This window comes from Neofelis nebulosa, chromosome 5, assembly GCF_028018385.1.
Source record: "Neofelis nebulosa isolate mNeoNeb1 chromosome 5, mNeoNeb1.pri, whole genome shotgun sequence".
NCBI classification, from domain to species: domain Eukaryota; kingdom Metazoa; phylum Chordata; class Mammalia; order Carnivora; family Felidae; genus Neofelis; species Neofelis nebulosa.
The window spans coordinates 29,609,771-29,628,495 of record NC_080786.1 but is presented as its reverse complement, the minus strand read 5'-3'; the positions used below and the strand labels follow the sequence as shown (position 1 = coordinate 29,628,495).

Sequence of the window (18,725 nt, the reverse complement as noted above, 5' to 3'; positions counted from 1 at the left end):
ATAGCCCAATCTAACTGACTAACTAAGAACACCCAGGTCAGAGGGCTCATATCTCAGGAGTAGTTCTTTCTGTGTGAGGGCTATAAAGACCTCAACAAAAACACCCATTAAAGAAAGGTCTGGGAGGGGCGCCTGGGTGGCTCAGTCGGTTAAGCGTCTGACTTCACCTCAGGTCGTGATCTCGCAGTCTGTGGGTTCAAGCCCCGTGTCGGGCTCTGTGCTGACAGCTCAGAGCCTGGAGCCTGCTTCAGATTCTGTCTCCCTCTCTCTGACCCTCCCCTGTTCATGCTCTGTCTCTCTCTGTCTCAAAAATAAATAAAGGTTAAAAAAAAATTAAAAAAAAAAAAAGAAAGTTCTGGGATTGGGAGCCTGAGTGGCTCTGTTGGTTAAGCATCTGCCTCCAGATTTCAGCACAGGTCATGATCTCACGGATTGTAGGTTTGAGCCCTGCGTTTCGCTCTGTGCTGATGGCATGGAGCTTGCTTGGAATTCTCGCTCTCCCTCTCTCTCGCTGCCCTTGCCCTGCTCATGTTCTCTCTCTCAAAATAAATAAATAAACATTAAAAAAAAAAGTCTGGGATTGGTTGAAGGAGAATGGAAGCTGTGGGCCCAGCTCTGACTGGTCAGTGCATGGCTGTGTGTCCCTGGACTGTCATTCAGCCTCTCTGAGCCCCGTCCCTGCCCACAGAATGCAGATGACAGTGAGTGGAGAATGATAATCATATGACTATCTCTAGGGGTCACTCTGAGGCTTCCATCAGGTTATGCATGTGGACACTTTTAGAACCTTAAAAGCATGCAAATAGTGACAGCATATATTCTCTATATATGTAAAAAGTACTATTAGCCAATAAATGAGTTTGTAAAAGATATTGTGGGTTGGATACTACTAATGATAACTCATAGGCGTTAAGCACTTAACGGTGCCGAGCGCTTCATTAACAGGGTTAAGTCCATTATTTCACTTAATCTTCACGACCCTATGAAACAAGTGTCATTGGTATTCCTATTTTACATGAGGAACTGAGGCACAGAGAGACTGGGCTATTTACTCAAAATCGTATGTCCTAGGAGGGCAGAGCTGGGCTCCAGTGTAGAGACAGATGCCAGACCTGTACTCTTAACCAGTACTGAGTGCTGCAGTTTCCACCAACCCATCAAGACTCCTGAAAGCAGAGTTGCCTTCCCCAAAGTGAAGGTGGACCACTCTAAAACATCTTTGTGGTCTGCCAAGCCCTCCTGCGATGGGTTGCCCTATTTTTCTCTGTCTCTTTCCGGTTGGGACTTGACCGTGTAGGCCATGTGGCTGGGTGGGCAGTGGGAGGGTGGTGCTTTGGCAGACAAATGGAGTCTGGCGGTGCAGGGGCACAGAGCGGCCAGGGGCAGCCGGGAGCTGGAGTCAGCCCCTGACCCCTCACAGGAGCTGAGTGTTAAATTCTCAGGATGTTTGTAAGCTGGTTGGTAGACACCGCCATCATTAAAAATTAAATTGCATCAACTTACACTTAATTAAGTTTTATTAAAATGGTAACAAATACTCCAAACACATCACTTGCTAATTTATTTACATTTTATCATTATCTGTGCCATCCATGGTCTTTATATTGATGGTACCTGTGTGGTGGGAATAACATTTAATGGACTCCTGAGCATGTCTTTCAAACTCTGTGCTCATTTACGTCAAGTTAGGAGTTTGAAATCAGCCATGAGAGTATTTACCTCATGGAAATTGGTAAACACCACAAATCAGGGATTGAATTATTGTTTTGCTGACTATCTAGACTTAAGGAAATGTTAATAATGCAGATTAAACTTTAAGTTGGGTCATGTCTGTAGCCGTTGCATTAAGAATAGCAAAAACAGGGGTGCCTGGGTGGCTCAGTCGGTTAAGTGTCTGACTTCAGCTCAGGTCATGATCTCACATTCGGGGGTTGGAGCCCCTCATCGGGTTCTGTGCTAACAGCTCAGAGCCTGGAGCCTGCTTCCGATTCTGTGTCTCCCTCTCTCTATGCCCCTCCCCCACTCACACTCTGTCTTTGTCTCTCTCAAAAATACATAAACATTAAAAAAAAAGGAATAGCAAAAACATTAGAGGGAGTATTTTCCCAATATTTACAAACTATTATCTGATTTGCGAAGAAGTTACTCATATCATTGATGAAAGGACTCATTGAGGTCAATGGAAATATCAACCGAAAATTCATATGAGAGCTATCCTCATTTATCTTTGACATGAGTGACTTTTTTGCTTAATCGGATATTAATAATCAAGCATATTTTGTAATCTGATTTTGTGACATTGTTGATGACAGAATTGTAAAAACAATTGGCAGATTTTGCAAGATTTCAGCAAGTCACACTGAAGGTATAGGTGCAAATGGAAAAACAAAGTGAGTATTTTATCTTAAAATTTATGTTATCTCTTACCACCTCACATCTGTCAGAACGGCTAAAATTAACAACTCAGGCAACAACAGATGTTGGCGAGGATGTGGAGAAAGAGGAACCCTTTTACACTGCTGCTGGGAATGCAAAGTGGTGCAGCCACTCTGGAAAACAGTATGGAGGTTCCTCAAAAAGTTTAAAATAGAACTACTCTACGATCCAGCAATTGCACTACTAGGTATTTATCCAAAGGATACAAAAATGCTGATTCTAAGGGGCACACGTACCCCAATGTTTATAGCAGCATTGTTGATAATAGCCAAAGTATGGAAAGAGCCCAAATGTCCATCGACTGATGAATGATAAAGATGTGGGGTGTGTGTGTGTGGGTGTGTTTGTGTGTGTGTGTGTGTGTGTATTTACATATATATTTACATATATATATATATACACAAAATATAATATTACTCAGTGATCAAAAAGAATGAAATCCTGCCATTTGCAACAATGTGGATGGAACTAGAGGGTATTATGCTAAGGGAAGTAAGTCAGTCAGAGAAAGATAAATATGATTTCACTCATATATGAGATTTAAGAAACAAAACAAGTGAACATAGGGGAAGAGAAGGAAAAATAAGATAAAAACAGAGAGGGAGGCAAACTTTAAGAGACTCTTGAATACAGAGAACAAACTGAGGGTTGTTGGCAGGGTGTTGGGTGGGGGAGATGGGCTAAATCGGTGATGGGCATTAAGGAGGGCAATTGCTGGGATGAGCACTGGGGGTTATATGTAGGTGATGAATCACTAAATTCTATTCCTGAAATCATTATTACACTATATGTTAACTAAGTTGGATTTAAATTAAAAAAAAATTATGTTATCTCTAAAATTATATAAAGAAAACATCAACAGAAATTTCTCTGTTACCTTTTAATGGTACTGTGAAATCTGACTAGCACATAAATACACATGCTTATGTCTACCCCCTCCAGAGAGCAGGTGTGAAACATGACCAGCACATCCTGGGTAAGAAATGGAGATGGGTGGAAATCAGGTCCTTTGGAGGGTAAGTTTCAAAGCCTAGGTGGGTGGGTCTGGGGTGAATCTGCTGGCCCAGGCTCTCATAGTCCCCCATATGATCTGCCCTCCTCTCAACCCAGGCAGTAGGTGATTTGTATTCAGAGTTTCACACTGGTCTTCGAGAGGATGAACACTTTATCCAAGTGTTTCCACAAGCAGCATGGTTTTGCACATATCTGAATACTGATTTAAGCAATTTTTATTTAAATCAATTCATTTTTTCTTTATAAAGAAATGTGTTCAAAATGGAAACTGTAGATAAGTTCTCAAATTTTGTGCACATCAGAATCATCTAGGGGGGCTTGTGAAAACGTAGATTCTGATTCAGGAGAGCTGAGCGGGCCTGGGAATCTGCATTTAAAAGTCCCATGTGATTTTTGGCTCAGGTCACGATTTCACAGTTCGTGGGATCCCTGATTGCCCCTCTCTTTCTCAAAATAAATAAAGTTAAAATAAAAAAACTGCCATGTGATGCCTGGTTCATGGAAGCAAAGTTCTAGATTGCTACAGAAACTGATAAAGCTGTGTCACTTGTCACAGACAAAAGATAGTTGAAAAATTAATCACATTAAAAAATTTTTTAAATGGAGCAAATTTTGGTTGTCAGGTTGCTAAGTGCCAAACCCTGCTTTCTCTTCATTGGAAGTTGAAATTAATAATATAAGAGAAGTGTCGGGGTACCTGGGTGGCTCATTAACTGTTCAACTCTTGATTTTGGTTCAGGTCATGATCTCACAGTTCACGGGGTCAAGCCCTGAGTTGGGCTTTGCACTCACAGGGCACAGCCTGCTTGGGATTCTCTCTCCTTCTCTCTGCCCCTCCCCTACTTGAGTGCTCTCTCTCTCTCTGTCTCAAAAAAAATAAATAAGCTTAAAAAAATAAGTACGGGGAAGTGTTAATGACCTACCAGCAGCAAATGGAAACTTTCTTATACAGTTTAATTAATATGGAAAGAGAAAAATAAATTAACTTGCTTACTATGGGTTTCAGTGTCATTTTATATCATGCCCAATACCTTCTCAAAACAGCTTACCACACGTAATACTTACCCTTCATTTGGGGACAGTTAACTGCTTTAACTCACCTAAAAGTATTACCTATTCTCTCCAGTTGCTTTTTGGAGTTACGCTTTCTGATTAATAATTACTTTGCTTCTATTTCCATTTCAATCCAATGCTTCCAGATTTCTCCTCACAGACCAAACAGTAGGTGTGTCAGTCTAGACCCTGAGGATAGGAACATAGGGCTCTGTTTTGTTGCTCAGTGCAGTTGCTAGGATGTGTAATGAGATTCAAATATGTTGGTCCCCAGGATTTCAAACCAGCTTGAAATCTTGGCTCTGCTATGCAGGAGAAGGCTCCCATGTTTGCACTCCATCTATATTTCTGGGACAGGAGAGTATATTGATATTTTGAAATCTGGCAAAAGATTTCTTAAAAAATTTTTTAGCGTTTATTTATTTTTGAGAGAGAGAGAGAGAGAGAGAGAGAGAGAGACAGAGAGAGAGAGAGAGAATGAGCAAGTGTGAGGGGGGGAGGGTCAGAGAAGGGGACAGAGGATCCAAAGTGGGCCCTGTGCTGACAGCAGAGAGCCTGATGTGGAGCTCAAACTCACAAACCGTGAGATCACGACCTGAGCTGAAGTTAGACATTTAACCAACTGAGCCACCCAGGTGCCCTGGCAAAAAAAATTTTTTTTAATTTAAATTAAGGGGGCACCTGGGTGGCTCAGTCGGTTAAGTGGCTCAGGTCATGATCTCGCAGCTCGTTAGTTCGAGCTCCACGTCAGATTCTGTGCTGACAGCTCAGGGCCTGAAGCCTGCTTCGGATTCTGTGACTCCCTCTCTCTCTGCCCCAAATCCTCTCATGCTCTGTCTCTGTCTCTTTCAAAAATAAATAAACATTTAAAAAATCGTTTTAAATTTTAAATTTTGCATGTTATTGCACATGTAAGATGGGTGTGAGAAAGAACAGCAAGCATGCTTTGGAGTGAGTCAGAATGAAGTCTCTGAGAGTCTCCAAATGGAGGGGGAAAAGGGCCATCTCCTAACCCAGCCCTCTGCTATGCAGGCATGTTCTTAGCAGAACATGTATCCAAGATGAGCGCTCAGACGTGGAAATGTGCACTCTGCCTTTTCCCGGCAGGTGCTGTGTGGATTTCAGCAAATCACTGGAGTTCTCTCTTTGTGCAGCTGGTGAAAAACAGCTTTACAAACGCGTTGCTCAGCTTCAGAGTACAGCTAACCGCCTTGCTCTCAAGCCTCTTGGATCTCACGGGGTCACACTAACCTCATTATGTTCACTATCGAGGAGAAAGGGAAAGCAATGGAGTCCTTGAAGATACCGGGGTTCCCGATCTTCTATCACAGAGGAATCTTATCCCACGTGGGGGCAGGACACAGAAACATGATTTGGAAAGATCATGACAAGAGTCTGGCATACCCTTTTGGACCCTCAAGACAAAGGCTTCTCAACCTCACATTCCACAAGATGTCACTTGCTCATTTCTAAGTAAAGAAAATGAATCAAGACACCCCCACTCCCACCCCATGTGATCTGTCCAGGTCAACCTAGCTGTTAAGAATGTTGATACTGGAGTCAGAATGTGTGGTTTGAATCTCAGTTCTGCCGCTTTGTAAGTGTGTATTCTTGGGTAAGTTACTAACCTCTCTGGGCCTTCCTTAGTTCCCTCCTCTGTAAAATGGATAATATTTCAATACTTATCTCATCATGGGAACACGAAATAAGAACAAGCCTGTGAGGTGCTCAGAGCACCGCTGATACTTGGTAAATGCTCTGTTGGCAATGCCTTCATGACACATTGCATTCTGCCTTGCGGAAGTCTTTTTCTTCGTTTTAAAAATGTTTTATTTACTTTTGAGAGAGACAGACAGAGACAGAGTACGAGCGGGAGAGGAGCAGAGAGAAAGGGAAACACACAACCTGAAGCAGGCTCCAGGCTCTAAGCTATCAGCACAGAGCCCGATGTGGGGCTCGAACTCATGAACTGAGAGATCATGACCTGAGCCACCCAGGTGCCCCTAGAAGAATGGTCTTTCTCTCCATTGCCTCCCACATGCACTCAGCCAACCTCACACTAGATTGTAGGTACCTTTCGTGAGTGGACAACTTCTCACTGACTCCTCCGTCTGCCCTGGTGACCTAACATGGTTTTTCACACCTAGGACATGCTCAGCAACATTTACTAAAGGTCTACAATGTGTCCTAGGCACATTCTAGGGACTACAGAAGAGGAGGGTCTACCAGCAGTGGAATTAAATCACATCTCCTTTTCATTAGGAGGATTAGCTATCATTATTATAATGACTATAAGTCACTTTATAGTCCTGCGGTGTCATATAAATGGTATTTAGCTAAGGATAGCTTTTGATAAGCAGCACACACACCCCTGACCTATCCAGCCAGATGTAGGATTTATTTGGGAGAAGGCTGGATGCTATCCAGTCTTTACCTGAGACATGAGTTCTCCTGTGTGGGAACTAAAAAGAAATACGTGTCTCGCTCGGTGAAACTTCAGTGTTGGCAGGAGAGCTGGCCTGGCGAGGCTAAGCCAGTTTCTCCTTGAATTTACACAAGAGCCACCTGGCTGTTGAAGCTGCTCACTTAAGGCTATAGGACCAATTCCCAGTCTCAGTGGAAACTGGCAAAGGGCACAGCGAGGAGCACATGGCTTTGTGGTCTTGCGGCCCCTTGGCCATCAGTAAAGCACGTCCCGCTGAGGAAAGTGGCAGAAGAGGCTCGGCAGTGAGTGTAAAAGTATGAAAAGTATGTTTTCCTTCTTAAAGCAATTGTTGGAGAAGTCTAAATGATAGTATTTTTCTTCTGGTTCCCGGAGACCATCCCATTCCTAAGAAGGAACTCCTCTGCTCTGTCTCTTCTTGGAGATTAACACGTGTTGAATGAAAACCCTACTACTTTAATTTCTCAGGGATTGGAGCTGTTTCATCTTTGCAAGTCTCTTATTTTAGAAACAAGGTCCCTATACTTTTCATGGGGAAGAGCTACCACTGAGAAATATCTAAGATATTTTGAGACCACAGAATCAGGTGGCCAGGGACGGGCCAGGGACTTTGTGCCCACAGCACCAAGCACCTGGTCTGTGTTTAACAAATGGAGTCCGAGTGAGTGAGCGAGTGAAGATTTCTTGGTAGAATGTATGAGGAGGAGCTTACAATGTTGGGTGATCCTCTATATAGATAGTCACTCAAATATTGGTCATCAACCAGTTATGAGGTTGGAAACACAGTGTGGATGGTGAGGGTCTAGGAGTGCCCTTTACAGTATACACGCTGTACTTGGTAGGGTAAAGAACAGGTGAAAGTGGCCAGTGCCTACCTCAATGAGACAGTCTCTTTATTTTCCCTTCTAACAACTACTCTGACTCCCCCGCCCTGTCCCCCGGCCAGACCAGCCGGGCTACACTACTGTAACACACAGTGACAGGAACCAAACCCTGGTCTCCTGACTCCTCTAGTAACCCTGCCTTACTGGCTAACAATACCTTTTGAAAGCTAGCTGGAACTACCATAAATTAAGTAAAAAGACAATTGACAAGCTGAGAACACATTTACAACTTATTGCAGGGAGAGGATGAACTTTTCTAACGTACAAAGAGTCACTACAAACCAGTAATAAAAAGTCCAAGACTGGGATGCCTGGGTGGCTCAGTCGGTTAAGTATCCAACTTTGGCTCAGGTCATGATCTCCTGGTTCATGGGTTCGAGCCCTGTGTTGGGCTCTGTACTGACAACTCAGAGCCTGGAGCCTGCTCCCTCTCTCTCTGCCCCACCCTCGCTCATGCTCTGTCTGTCTCTCTCTCTCAAAAATAAACGTTAAAAAAAAAAGTCCAAGACCTAACAAAAATGGGTAAAAGGTATGATCTGATAGTATACATGAGAGCAAATATGGCTGAAATTCAGCATGTAAAGAGATGTTCCACCTGCCTTATAATATGAGAAATGCAAAATAAAACTGCACCGAGAAACCATGTTTTACCTATAATATTGACAAAGATCACAAGGTATGAGAACTCACAGTATTGGCGAGGATGTGGGGAAATGGTCACTCTCAAACATTTCTGATGAGAACGTAAAGTGTTACAACCTTTACCTAGGGTAATTCGACAACATTTATCAAAATTACCAATGTACATAATTTTTGACCCGGCCATTCCACATCTAGGAATTTATTCAGTAGATGTATTTCCATCTTGGGAAGTGAGGGACATACGTAGTTAGTGACTCATCTCATTTATAAAAGCAAAAGATTTTATAAAAGCCACCTTAATATTCATCAGCAAGGCATTAAATAAATCCTGGGATATCCATTAGCTAGAACAGGGGTTGGGAATTTTTTTCTATAGAAGGCCAGATAGTAAATATTTTAGGCTTAACAGACCACATGGCCTCCATTGCAATTTTTCGCTTCTGCTAGCGTATGCAAATGCAGCCATAGACAATATGTAAATGAAGGAGCATGGCTGTGTTCCAATAAAGCTTATTTGCAAAATACAGGCAGTAGGTCAGATTTGGCTGTGGGCCATAGTTTGCTGCCCACTGTGGTATAATATCATGCATCTAAAAAGCATGAATACTACTATTTGTGTAAAGAGAAAGAGAATATATACGTATTCCCTTGTATGTGGATAAAATATCTCTGAAAGGACTCATAGTATAAGGATAACATTGACTGGCCCAGTAGAAAAGAACTGTATGTCATTTCGCACATTTTGAATTTTGAAGCAAGTGAAGGTATTATATATCAAAAATGCTTAAATAAAATAAAAGTAAATTAAAAAAAAAGAAAGAAAAACAAGCTGGGCCCAAAGCTCTTCCTGTGACACTCCCCCTCAGTGCTTGTAGTGAGCGCACCAGAATAAAACATGGCTTATTTCACTGAAGAGGCATCGGGATTATAGCCAACTCATCAACACACAGGGTCTCCTAGATTGCAGATGCTCTTAGGGCTTCTGCTGTTTCTGTCCTCCTTCAAAGGGACTCTCCCAGTTGGCTATCTTGCCATCTAGAGTCAGTGACCCCAGGTGACTAGCAGAAACCCATTTCAATCCAATTTCATATATTCTAGAGAATATTCACTTTTGTACAAGCAAGCAAAGGGAATGTGTTGACATGGCAGCCTATATAAAATATTTGCCCTTTCAGGGTAAATTATTATTTGTGAATATGGGTAATGTGGAGACATGTTATCCAAGGTTTCTAGTCTCCTATGGGTAGATCCAGACCTATGTTGTCCAATATGATAGCCACTAGCCACACATAGCTATTTAAATAAAAATTAAATAAAATTAAAAGTTCAGCTTCTCGGGGCACCTGGGTGGCTCAGTCGGTTAAGCATGAAACTCCAGCTCAGGTCATGATCTCGAGGTCAGTGAATGCAAGCCCCACATCGGGCTCTGTGCTGACAGCTCAGAGCCAGGAGCCTGCTTCAGATTCTGTCTCCCCCTCTCTCTGCTCCTAATCCGCTGGTGCTCTGTCTCTCAAAAATGAATAAATGTTAAAAAAAATTTTTTTTAAAAAGTTCAGCTTCTCAGTTGTATGAGGCACATTCCAAGTGCATAGTAAGCACAGGTGGCCTGTAGCCGCCATACTGGAAAGATGTACAGATTATACAACAACAGTTCCATCATTGTGGAAATTTCTATTAGAGGGCACTGCTCTAGTCAGTTGCTAATGTGTCTTCCAGCCCTAAGGCTATCAATAACCAGAAACCTCACAATTCATCTCAATCTGTTCACCTCTCTTCATTCTCTACTGTCTCCACAATCTGTCATCCTGACTGTGGGAGGCATGATGGTTAGAGCTCCAATGAAGTTCCTGACCACAAATGCCTTGAACTGATCTGAGGCGAGTGCAGACCACCATCAGAATAGGTAGCGTGGGAGCATTTGCTGTGGGGTTCCTGGCCCCCAGGAGCTATTAATAGGAAGCTGAGTTCTCTCTCAGTGGCACCTCCCACCCCACCCCACCAGCTTGTGCTGGTAATTGAGTAAGCCTTTGGTTATTGCCCACATCCTCCCGCTGCAGTGAACAAGGGACAGGGATGAGGCTTCCAGGAGTGAGGGTGTGGAGACCCCAGGGGGGTGGTTAAGAAGGCAAAACAGAGCCTGTCTTGCTTGCTCCAGAATGGAAAATCTCAGATTAGGAATGCTAGGAAAGAGGTGCATGATAGCGGCCCCCCCCCATATTCCCAAGGTGGCCTTGTGAGGGTCTGTGGGCTGCAGACTGGGGAATGTATTCCATGGCTAGCCAGGAGGTCTGGAGGGTGGTATGGCATGTTGTCTGTGGTTCCCTGAACATCCTCAAATACCTTGAGGTGGGTAACCACAATAAACCAAAGGAAGGGCCAGGCTGCAAGACCCTCCAGAAATTTTCTGGACCAAACTGATCTCCCCAAACATGGAGTTATACAATTTGAGAAGTTCCAAAAACTGGACCGCCAAAGTTCCTGACATCCACGACCGTGGCTGGAGAGAACCTAGCCATAACCTCTTTATAAGCTTTTATTGATTTAAAACTAGGAGGAGTTAGCAGATAACTGGTAGCAGATGCTGATGGCATCCACCTTTATCCCTCAGGCCGAAACATGTTTGTTCTCCCCAGCTTCCATTCCACTGCCAAATTCCATACTTCTTTGCCTGGGAGAGCTTTCTCTGAAGTCTTTGAAAGGTCACTCTGCTAGCAGATGCCAGATGTCTGATGGGGATGGTATTACTACCCCAGCTTCCTCGCCTTTCCCTTCTCTTGTATTCTGTACTGTTCCCCAGAAGCCCTGTGGCTTCAGAGTCCAGTCTCCCACAGTGGCTGCTGGTTGGAGAATGAGTTCTTTGTTGGTTCCCTTCTCTACCGGTATTTTGTACTCCGCACCCGCCCCGGCCAACTTCCAGGTAAACCATTTCCACTTTAATATTTGTCTCAGGGTCAGTTTCTGGGGAAACCTAAACAAAGACATAAATTAATCATGTCAATTAATTTTCAGGCTTTCCAGGCTGAAAGGTAATTAAATACATGTTTGTATGCTCTCTGCAAAAGGTTTTGAAAGCAGTGTGTGCTAAGCCATTTCACATTTATGCTTTGCTGCCAGGAAACCGACAGGAGATGCTCAGGACGGGCAAATGTCAGCCCCCAAGGGCATGACAGCAACTGACAAAACTATTTATTGGAGGACTTCTGGCTGTCAGTTCTGATCTCTGTTGATGATCAGAGGAATTCACTCATTCTGCAAATATTTTCTGAGCTCCGCCTCTCTGCAAGAGGCCCAGGCAGCATTAGCCAAATGAAAACAAGTACTGTCTGTTTTCTCTGAGATGCAGCTTTCAGATTACTCTATTAAAAAAAAACACTAATGAATCTGTTCAGAATTAATGCTTGAATTACTGTTGGGTTGGTAATGATTCTCAAGAGTGTGAAGGGTGAATAATAATGGCCAGGAGTTTTTTCCTTTTCAAACTATGCAGGATTTATTTCTGTGAATTCAATGCCCCTTCCCTCCTCCCTGAAGAAATAATTGCTACAGGGGCGCCTGGGTGGCTCAGTTGGTTAAGCCTCCAGCTCTTGATTTCGGCTCAGGTCATGATCTTATGGTTGGTGGATCCAGACCCTCGTCTGGCTCCACACTGACAGTGTGGAGCTTGCTTGGGATTCTCTCTCTCTCTCTCTCTCTCTCTCTCTCTCTCTCTCTCTCTCTCTCTCCTTCCCCCCTCCTCAACAAACAAACAAACAAACAAACAAACAAACAAACAAATGAAGAAATGATCACTACAGTGTGGTGTATGCCCCAGGAGGGTTGGGACAAAACAGGGTTGCACACCACAGAGATTCTGCTTTGGGAACAGAGCCAAGCAGGAATGACAGCCCAGTGTGGAGTAAAGGTGCCTGGACTGGGAGCCTGGAGAGCTGAACTGTGGTGTTGCCAGCCAGCTGTGTGACCTCAGGACGTCACTGCCCTCTCTGGATCTGTCTCCTCACCTTTGAAATGAGGAAATGGGATGGTCTCTAAGGTCCTGGATTATAAATATTCATGAATCTTCTAAAAAAGAAGCAATGGACCAAAATCAAACCTGTAGTTTGGTTTCACTTTCCCTTTGTGTTGTTCCACCTCTGGCCTGGTTGGAGGTGGGGAGCTGCATTTTGTGCAGTTAGTAGGCACTATTTGCCATAAAAAATGTTTGCAGTGACCTGGCCCATGGAATTAAGGTTAGAAAGAAAAGGGGCGTTGAAAGGGGATAAGGGGTAGAGAGATGGGGGAGTAAAGATGTTTTCTGGGCTGGAGAACATTAGGGGGTCCAGAATCGGTGAACACCCTGATCTGAAGGTTTCTGTTGATACTTAGGGGCCAGGGGATTGAGGGGCCACAGGGGGAAGAAAGAAGAACAGAAAACGTCCTCCTGGTTTTCTTTTAGTAGCTTTTATAAACTCTTGTGGCTCTCCAGCCTTCCTGTATATTAGAATCATCCAGTGAGCTTAAAAAAATCACAGAGACCCTCTCCTTCTTCGGATTTGAGTGGTCTTTGATGGCACCTGGAAATGAGCGTTTTCGAAAATGCTCTGAAATAATCCCGCCGTGCAGCTGGAAATGAGTCCCACCAAACAGTGACTCAAAGCATAGGAGCAGTCCACTTGCCTTCTCTCCAAAAGATGAGCTATCTCATTTTTCATACCTTTTCCACACCTTTCTTTTTCTTCTGTTCCTCTCATCCTGGGCCTCAAAATGCCCCAAGTCATACATGGCTGGGAGATGGAGAAGGGAAGAAGAAACCCTATGCATTCTATTTTCTCGTTAATTTCTTGATTATTTATGAGGTTTAATAAAAGATGTTTTTCTCCATGAATATAACTCATAATATTTAAGAAAAACTTTAAAAACACCGTGCTCAAAAACAAGCGAGCAAAAACATCTCAACATGTCAAATAGGCCCCTCCCTCAAAGACAACCGCTGCTAACACCAACACATTTTTGCGTTTTCTTTCTAATTCTTCCCTGATGCCTCATTTCTTTGTTTGATTGCTTCACCCTACTGTATATACCAGGGCTTGGCAAACTGCAGCCCACAGGTAAATCTAGCCCACCTCTTGTCTCTGTAAATAAAGTTTTATTGGAACACAGCCATGCTCATTTGTTACCTTTTGTCTACAGCCGCTTTCACAGGACCATGGCAGGATTGAGTAGTTTCAACAGAGACTGTCAGGCCCAGGAAGTCTAATATTTATTATTTAGTGCTTTCCAGAAAAAGTTTATTGGTTCCTGGCCTATACCCTTCTGTACTCTTGTATCCCCCATGTTACCTTATTATGTGAGCATTTCCCGTGTTGTTATAAATGCTTCATAAATATTTCTAACAACTTCCTGGAATTTCATTGCATGGTTAGGTTATGGCTTAGCCTTACCCCTATTATTAAACATTTCTGTGTCCCCCCACCCAGTTTTTTCATTCTTTTTTTTTTTTTAATGTTTATTTAAACATGAAATAAGAGAAACAGTGTGAGCAGGCAAGGGGTAGAGAGAGAGGGAGACACAAAATCTGAAGCAGGCTCCAGGCTCTGAGCTATCAGCACAGAGCCTGAGGCAGGGCTCGAACTCACGAACTGTGAGATCATGACCTGAGCCTAAGTTGAACGCTTAACTGACTGAGCCACCCAGGCACCCCAGTTTTTTTCATTCTTTAAATGAATGCTTCAGTGAGTATGTTTGGATGTAAACTTTATCTGTGTTTTCAATGATTTGTTTAGGAAAGTGTCCAGATTATTCAACTGGAAGGTAGGGGCATTTCAAGACTTTTAACACATATCATGAATTCCCTCACTCAAAGATGTCATACGAGTTTGTACTCCTCAGTAGTAATATAGGGGAGAACCGACTTCTCCACACACTTGTCGGCATTAAGTTTTAAACATGTTCTGCATTTAGACAGGTAAGCCGCTATCATCTTAAATTGCATTTCTTTTATGTCTAATGAGATTGAAACTTGCATTTCTTCTTTTCTATGTTGACTGCTTTTCACCTTTGCTTGGCCTCCTTCTGCACAGGGCAGAGGGGAACACACTCACCTTGGCTTGGAGCAAGGCTCCTGCCTCCGCCCGGTTCTTTTCCACGTCTCTCTCCCAGTGGATTCTGATGGTCTCGAGGATGTCGTCCAGACCAGTGCCAATGGGAACACCCATTTGTTCCAGCTCAGACCCTGCCAGCTGTTTGTACAGCACTTTCACATCCTGCAAATGACGATAGATGCTTCAGGTGAGTTCCAGAGGTGAAGGAAAGGACACAGAAGTTGAGCCAGCATAAGCCCAGGTCTGTTGGGTAATCCTTATGCTTCTCATTCTGCTACTGCCAAAAGTGGGGCTTCGCAGAGACTGCAAAGTCCCTGACCCTGTCATCAGCACCGGTGCCATAGTCTCCTTCCCCAAGAATGCATTTCTTAGGCTGGTCTTCGCAAGCCCAGACCCACTCAAAGCAAACGTCAAAATAAATAAATAACCAAATAACAACACAAACAGAGTAAGCATCAAGAGTAAGATGAAACTGATGGATTTCGTAAAGTCACAGTAGGCAGGAAGAGGTTTAAAGGTAACTCTGGAGTCTCTCAAGGGCTGGAGGTGGGGGGAGTGGTACCAAACGACTGAGCTAGGAACAGGAAGTGGGCTTTGGGTTCCTGGTCAGCCTGAGGTCGGACAAAAGAAGGGACTTCCCAATGGAAGCATGGTTAAGTGAGTTGACTTTTCAACTGAAAGCACTTTAAGTGTCTGATCAGCGACTTGTGTGAGGTGGTTTAGAATCAGTGCCATTCCGCAGGGAACTGGAGGGCTTCCCCATTGGAGGTCCCACTGAGTCCTGTCACTCAAGCATCTGACCTAATTTCATTAATGAGTGTGTGTAAACCACAGCTTGGATCTACCTTCAGAGCTGTCTTGTTTGTCCTATGCAGTGCTTAAAAAAAAAAAAAAAAAAAAAAAAAAAGAGACGTGAAATACAGTGCCTTGAGGTAGGGGATGCTCTCTCCAGTTCAACACAGACTCCGTCACTCTCGCCGGTGTGGACCTGCTGTCTCCTCCATTTATGTACCAGCCTGGTCTCAAAGCCACTTGAATTTGAGACTCCCCGGGGTAACCTTACCCACTACAAGGCTTTGAAGGTATTTTACCCGCATTTTCCCTGCAGCCCTGGGCAAGGGACGGGGAGAGGCCAAGATAAGCCACCATCACTGATGTGAACCTCCGTGAGACAGGTGAGTGCCTGTGGTCTGTGGCCAACCCAGCGTTGCCCCTGCCCCCACCTACCTCCTCATAGCCCCTTGACAGAAAGCCAAGTTCTTCTTTCAGGCTTTCTATTTGACTCTCCAGATCCATTTTTGTCAAGTTAGCCTCATCGATGACTTTATACAAAGAGTTAATTTCCTCTTCTGCTGCCTTTCGAAATGGCTGCTCATTTTCATATCTGCAGGTAAAGGAAGGTAAAGAGCAGAGGTGGGCAACCCAAAAGGGAAAATAATCAGAAACGTTACCAATAGGCCAATTATGTCATAGACAAACAGATGTGAAAAGTCACTGTTCCAACAGCTTTGAGGGCACTGTTAATGCAAGTCTTACATGTTGATTTATTATCATGAAAATGATTGCAGCCAACTTCTGATGGCCCAGCTTCACAGGCTGCCAGGCTCAGGGGCTCTGGAGGCACAGAACTCTAGGGAAAGCTTCTCCGGGAGTTGAGATCCAGGTAAGGGGATCTGGCCTTGTCACCATTATTGTGATTTGTCATCCTTTCCCTTGAGGATCTTTTAACAGACATGACTGAGAGTCTGCTAAGTACCAGACTATGTGCTAGTGATCCCCAAATAAAAAGCATGGTTTCTGCTCCAAAGAACCCACGTGAAAATTTAAAACTGTGGCTGCAAAACCCAGTGCCATCAGGGGCCAAGAGGGGAACATAGATGAGGGACGAGGCCCAGGTCTGGGAAGCAGGGAGAGGTGGGGACGGGACGGGAGCACACAGGACGGCTCACCCTTCAGGCAAGGGGAGGCTGCTGCGTGGAAATATATGTGCCCTTTCTCTTCAAGAGAAACGAGGAAACCTGGATTTATATGTAAAATATCCAGAGTTTTAAAAACTTGCAGCTTATACAATCACACACACACACACACACACACACACACACACTGACACAAGTCTGAAACTGTGCCCTCCCCTCCCACCACCAAGTTCTTTTTTTTCCCCAAGTTTTTATTTAAATTCTAGTTTACATACAGTGCAATATTGGTTCAGGAGTAGAAATCAGTGATTCATCACTTACATATGACACCCAGTGCTCATCCCAACAAGTGCCCTTCTTAATTCCCATCACCCCTTTAGCCCATCCCCCCACCCACCTCACCTCCATCAACCCTCAGTTTGTTCTCTGTCTTTAAGAATCCCCCTGAGTTCTTTCCATCTCTGGTTTGCGCAGAGCCTTCTTTCTAAAAGCCACTCAACATCTTTGCCAGTTTCCCCCAGTGTTAACTCCTTTTCTTCCACAGCCTTCCACCAAGGTGTACCCCATCAGCCAAATTTCACACCTTACCTTCATCCATCCATAGGATGGAGAAAGCATCTTAGGGCTTTAGAGTTTTAAGGGCATTTAAGGTTCCTAAATGTCTCCCACTCCGTGACAATGCCTTGATAGCATTCTTGATAGGTGATTATGTAGTCTCTGCTTGACTACTTCCAGTGATGGGGAACTCATCACCTATCAAGGCCACCGTTCCATTTTGGGACAGCTGTAATTATTACAAATTTCTTCCTTAAAGAGCTTAAGCCTTCATTCCTGTAAGAGTCTGAGTTCCACTCTCTGGAGTACCCAAAATCAGTCTAATCCTTCTTTCTGGCAGTCCTACAAATATTTAGAATGTCTCTTATAGCACTCTTGCTTTCCCGCTCATCTCTCCCTCCAAGCCTTTTGTTCCTCAGGTTAAACATTCCCGGTTCTTCCGTTCTTCATACAAATTGGTGTCCATGTCCCTCATCATCCGTGGCAGGGACTATGACCTTTCTGTCTTTGTATTCTTAGCACCCACCTCCAGGCTTCAGATAGATTTGTGGAATGATTAGAAATGCCCTAATTGGTCTATGTCCTTCTCAATATGTGATACAGAAAATGGAATGTAAAACTCCAGATGTTCCCTGATCAATTCAGAGTCCTGGGGGACTGTTTGCTCCTTTGTTTAAACCCTTCAGTTCTATTCACCATGGGCCCTAAGGTTTCCTTTGAGGGGGGTTGTTTTTTTTGTGTGTTTGTTCATTTGATTTTGACCAGCTGTATTTGCTGTTGACTAATATTGGGTGTCCTCTCAACTAGAGACCCTGAGCATTTTTCACAAGCCCAATTACCTTGTCCTTTCTGGGTGCACCTGGTATTTGAACCCCAAAGAGAGGATCCGCATATATCTTCTCTCAGTTTCATTGGCCCAGTGTTCCAATGTGTGGGGATCATTTTGATTCCTAGTTCTGCCTGTCATCTTTCTCTTCGCCACCCCTCCTGGCTTTGTATCTTCTGCCATTTTGCCCTACCTGCTTTCATGCACCTGTGGTTAAAAATAGTAAATGAAGGAACCAAGGACAGAGCCCTGTGGCATAATGCTAGAGACCTTTCCTCAGAGTTGGACCTGCACCTTTGAATCACACCCTGAGGAGCTGGTTTCTAAAGCATTTTTATGTACTCTCTATGTGGGATTAGATTTTCTACCCAAATGTATTCTTTAGGAAGTACTGTATTTTTATTAACATTTAATCTTTTGGAAATGAGTCTTGCCCTTCTAGCTGGAATGCAAACCCACCCATAGCACTGGGATTGGTCCCTTTTGACCCCCGCTGGAAGAGTCTCTGTGTGCCTCCAAAGTCCTGTTGTGCTTATCTCTCCAGGGAGCCTGGTCCTTTCCAGGATATGCACCACTCAGCATTATGGGAGGTCTTAGGTGCTCTACAGACCTTTGTTTGGAAGTCCTTTAGAATTTGACACTTATCTGTGATATCCCCAAGGCTTGGGGATATCCCCAAGGCTGGGGAAAGCTGAAAGTTTAGCTTTCTCTCACTGTCTTTTATTCCTTTCCCCTTCCATGTTGAAGTCATCAAATAGAATCTCTGTGTTGGTGATGCCCAGAAGTGCCTGTCTTGACCTGTGGGCCACTCTGGCCCGGCATCTTCAGTGGCCCACCACAACTGCTCCATCAGTTCAGCTCAGTTCTGCTTGCTCAGAG

General features: G+C 43.9%; 1 protein-coding gene across 1 annotated transcript in view; it reads right to left on the bottom strand.

The window, feature by feature from the left end:
• The window catches only part of BFSP2 (beaded filament structural protein 2), a 68,179-nt gene that overhangs the window by 11,402 nt on the left and 38,052 nt on the right, over positions 1 to 18,725 (bottom strand). The window contains exons 3-4 of the mRNA XM_058729921.1: positions 15,777 to 15,933; positions 14,550 to 14,711 (exon numbers count right to left, since the gene is read on the bottom strand). Coding sequence (XP_058585904.1) covers positions 14,550 to 14,711; positions 15,777 to 15,933 — 319 coding nt within the window. The remainder of the gene's footprint in view (positions 1 to 14,549; positions 14,712 to 15,776; positions 15,934 to 18,725) is intronic.